Source organism: Belonocnema kinseyi, chromosome 5, assembly GCF_010883055.1.
Source record: "Belonocnema kinseyi isolate 2016_QV_RU_SX_M_011 chromosome 5, B_treatae_v1, whole genome shotgun sequence".
NCBI classification, from domain to species: Eukaryota; Metazoa; Arthropoda; class Insecta; order Hymenoptera; family Cynipidae; genus Belonocnema; species Belonocnema kinseyi.
This window is the reverse complement of record NC_046661.1, coordinates 3,371,302-3,375,778: the sequence shown is the minus strand read 5'-3', so window position 1 is coordinate 3,375,778 and position 4,477 is coordinate 3,371,302. Positions and strand designations below refer to the sequence as shown.

The 4,477-nt window shown below is 34.7% G+C and overlaps 1 protein-coding gene across 4 annotated transcripts in view; it reads right to left on the bottom strand.

Annotated features, from left to right (window-relative positions):
* LOC117172355 (growth arrest-specific protein 2-like) overlaps window positions 1-4,477 on the bottom strand; it is a 410,439-nt gene that overhangs the window by 234,209 nt on the left and 171,753 nt on the right. For all 4 annotated transcript variants that reach the window (XM_033360191.1, XM_033360192.1, XM_033360189.1 and 1 more), the window contains one exon: window positions 4,083-4,462. In XM_033360191.1, coding sequence (XP_033216082.1) covers window positions 4,083-4,302 — 220 coding nt within the window. In that variant the 5' untranslated portion in view covers window positions 4,303-4,462. The remainder of the gene's footprint in view (window positions 1-4,082; window positions 4,463-4,477) is intronic.

Here is a 4,477-nt window from a genome sequence, read left to right as displayed (position 1 = left end):
TTTACACGAGTGAAACCCGAAATATCTCTTTTTATCAAAATGAATCATCGTGAAAGCATAAAATCTATTATCAATTTTGGACCTCGTTTTTCATTTCACCCTACTGGGAATCGCTAGTCGCTACCTCACAAACACACATATGGTGAAGGAGTATCGAAAAGCCGACAAGATGCCGAGCAGATATATCGACTTCCCGAGCCAAAGCCGAGCCGAGAGAAAACCGAGCACGGGTATCGGAAACATGATCCTGACCCGAGATAAGATCGACACGATTCCGACCCGATCACGAGACAGGTTCGTATCGAACGGCACCACTAGTTATCTGCAAATCTTCTATATAGAGCCACTTCAAAAAGATGTTCAAAATTTCTAGACTTTAAAATTAAACAATTGTGTGAATTTTCATTGAATATATATTCAAAATAAAGCAAATCATTTTTAATTTGAAATAAATCGTATTGAAACAAACTTATTAACTTAGTTCTACGCTTCTGATTACCAAAGACATACAATATTATATTATATAAGTGTAATTTGCATGCAGATTACCGAAAGCCAATTAAAATTCAAATTAAACTCAAATTTTATTGAAGACGATGGAAGCTTTTTAATTATTTATTTAATATTATTAATTATATTTTATAGAACTTTAAATTGATGCATATATTTTATTTTGATAAATAAGAAACATGTCGTTATTCATTTTTCTGGATCTTTCGACAAGTTAAATTTGAATTAAAATAATCTAAAAATATTGAGGGACAGTTGTGATCAAGTTTTCGCGATGGCGTCTGTTGGTCCTTTCGTACTCAATAACTCTCGAAAAAATGAACAGACCAAATCAGGCTTTCACACATTGTTTTTAGGTCCTAAGAGAAAGATCAAGTTTCTCAATCAGCCTGACTTAATCAGCGAGGCTTAAGGCAATCTGAAGGTTCCGCATGATACCTGGCGTCTCAGCGACCCTTGGCTTTTGTTCCACGCTGGACTGGATCTCGAAGCTGGACGGGGAACTGTTGCTCTTAACCGGTGGATTATATATTATGTTTCAGTGGTACATTTACATCGTGAATAAACTCTGTTCCACACCACTATGTAGTTTATGAAGAATTCTTCAACTAAATTATGCATTCTAAATGAATCTTTTATATAATCTGCGAATGTTACCTTACCGACAGCAGACAACCCTCCAAACCACGAAGGCATATAATCCACAATATCGCTCAAGTTAAGAATCTTCAATAATAGAAAATGCTTAAAGTCTTAATCAGACTAGATGGAAATAATGTTTTTAAATTAAAGTTATTTCTTGAAAAAAGATCCTAATACTTCTTCACTCCACTGGAAATCGAACCACAAAACTTCTGATTTTCAATCAGGTGCTTTTCCAATTAAGCTATTAGAGGGATCAGAATGAGAACTCTTAATTCAAGAAAATAACGCTAATTTTTAGCTAGGTGTTGATAATACAAGTAATTATTTTTAATGAATCTGTTATATCATCAGTGAATGTTACCTTACCAAAAGTAGACAACCCTCCAAACCACGAAGGCAGATAATCCATAACATCGATCAAATTAAGAATCTTAAATAACAGAAAATGTTTGACCTGCTAATCAGACTAGATGGAAAATAATTTTTTGAAATTAAAATTTAAATTATTTCTTGAAAAAATATCCTACTCCTTCACTCCTTGAAGTAAAAAGGCTTCACGATTATAATATCAAAAAATTTATTCTTTGCAGACTGAAAAATGTCTAAAAAAAGTAAGGAATACAATATTATTTTAGAGGCCTAATACCAGTGTTTATTTGATGTTTGTACGACAGAGGTCTCTGTATTGTACGGTTGTTAAGTAGAAGAACTACTATATTATAATCAATTTTTATTATGCGAAATTAATTGAAAACGTGAGAAAAATAAGTTCTAAAAAATTCACTGCGGGCTGGGTTTGAACTAACAACTTCCTCATGCGTGAGGGGCGCTACCAATTGCGCCACCGCAGCATTAATAGTGAAAACTTTAGAACTTGTATTTCTTTAATTTCGATCGAAATTATTTTTCATAGGTGTTATTATTTTAAGGCCAGTTGTTAAATTCAAGTTTTTTAAACAGACTTATAGAAACAGAGTTTCGGTTAGCCTGGTTAATTAGATAGAATATTATCTTAAAGGCCAAATACCAGTGGTTATTTGATGTTTTTAGGACAGAGGTCTCTGTATTATAAGGAAATTAAAGTTCTAAAATTTTCACTGTGGGTGTTGCGGTGGCGCAATTGGTAGCGCCCCTCACATGTAATGAGGAGGTTGTTGGTTCAAACCCAGCCTGCAGTTAATTTTTTAGAACTTATTTTTCTCGCCCTTTCAACTAATTTCGCATGATAAAAATTTATTGCGATATAGTAGTTCTTCTACTTATCAACCGTGCAATACAAAGACCTCTGTCGTACAAAAATCAAATAACCACTGGTATTAGGCCTCTAAAATAATATTCTATCCATGGACATAGGAAACACGGGACTAGGCATGCCGACCTTACTTGACGAGCGGGGTTGAATCCACGGGAGGGGGGAGAATTCCATGAGTGGGGAGAGCCGCCATCTTACGATGTGCCACTTGATTATGCGCACGAGCGTTTGTTGCCGACAAACTGTGCATGAAAATATAAATGTGTAGGCGCTGCCATGTTTGTTAATCAGTCTAACTGAAACTCTGTTTCTATAACTCTGTTTCAAAAACTTGAAAAGTAAGGAATTTAGGGAGAATTTAAAAAGAGTCAACTTTAGAGCATTCTTTTTTATACAGGAGGCAATGGGAAAAATTTGATTGATTTCATGAATGTACATTTTTCTAATTTTTGGAAAAAATTTGTACTATTTCTCAAATTTCTTAAATGCACTTTGTTTCATTGACAATTAGATTCCATACATATTTATCAAAAATTCTGTTTTTTAAGTCTGCTCCTAAACAAAAGTTTGTTTTCGCAATTTTCTCCCCTTTCCAATTGTCTTAAGTCTCAACGGTTCTGGTTTTATGAATTGAAAATGCTATGCAAAAATAGAAATTTTTAAATTTTGAGTAAAATAATAGGTCTAACGTTAGAAAATTCTATTAGAGGAACTGCGGCTTTTTAAAAGACCTTCAAGTTTGCCTTCAACCATTTTTGATAGGACTCGCTTTTTGGTTTTATTCATCAAAATTACTATGAAAAAATAGAAAATTTTAATTTGGACTGAAACGATGCGAGTTGTGTAAAAATAGCTAAAACAAGGAGTTTGAGTTTCGACCATTGAAAATACCAACTTTGAGGCAAGCGATGTCAGGTATGTACGTGAAAAGGTCTGAAGGTGGTATTGTAACTTTTTGAAGATACTGAAATATTACCGCTAACCGTTCATTGATATAATATGTCATTTTCCATTTATCCATACAAATGCCAGTGGTATAAAAAAATTCAAATTTTTAAACATGAAACGGGAGGTATATGGAAAAAGTGCGAAGGAGATATCGTGGAATTTCAATTAGCTTCAAACTTCTCTAAGCACACAGTACCAGGCCAAGTTATAATATTTATAATTAAAATTTTGAAGGTTTTCATCAAGGGTATGGTTAACTTTTATTACATTTTTCATATAAAGTTATAGAATTCAGGTATAAAAGAGGTGAAGAATATATATTTTTCCGATATCCCGAAACTTGTTTGAAATCTGGGGAATCCCTTGAAATTTCGCTAAGTTCCTTGAGATCTTTTGAAGTCTTTGAAGACCTTTGGACAAACTGCGACAGCCTGTGAACTCTTGTAAAATTCTATGAAACCTCCTGAAATCTTTAAATTGCTTCTATTTCGTGGAAATTCTTGAAATCCCTTAAAATATTTTTAAATCCCATGAGATTCTATGAAATGTGATGAAATCCCTTGAAGTTATTACATATTTGTTAAAAAGTTCTTGAAATATACGAGGCTACGAAAAAATAATCTCGTTTCCCTCCGCAGCTTATGTTAGTTAGTAAGAGCACCACAATAAGAATATGTTTATAAAAAATTTTGAAAAGTAAAAAGCAAAAACGAAAAGTGCAACTCACTGATAGTTTTGTTGATCCAATCAGCAAGATCTTCCTGAAGCGGTATCAGCTGACGACTTTGTGCCGAGTGAAGGCGTTCGTAATAGAAATCTGCGTATTCTTCTTCTTCGGACAACGGCCTTGGAATATCGACTCTATTGAAAAGAGACACGGACGAAGGACCCCAGTTGCTGCGGTAGCGGGTGTGTTGAGATGATGGGAATCTATATGTGTATGACATCCTGCCGCTGTCGTTGCCCTCGCAAAGCAAATTCCTGCTCTTCGCCGATTGTCCTTTCTCCTTTGGTGCACCTGTCACTCTCAGCGCCCGTGATTCTTCTTCCAGATCGCTGTAGACTTCCGTCCTCGCCGAGCTAAGTGAACCCGACGAGTGTGAAAAGCTGGAAAGATGAGAA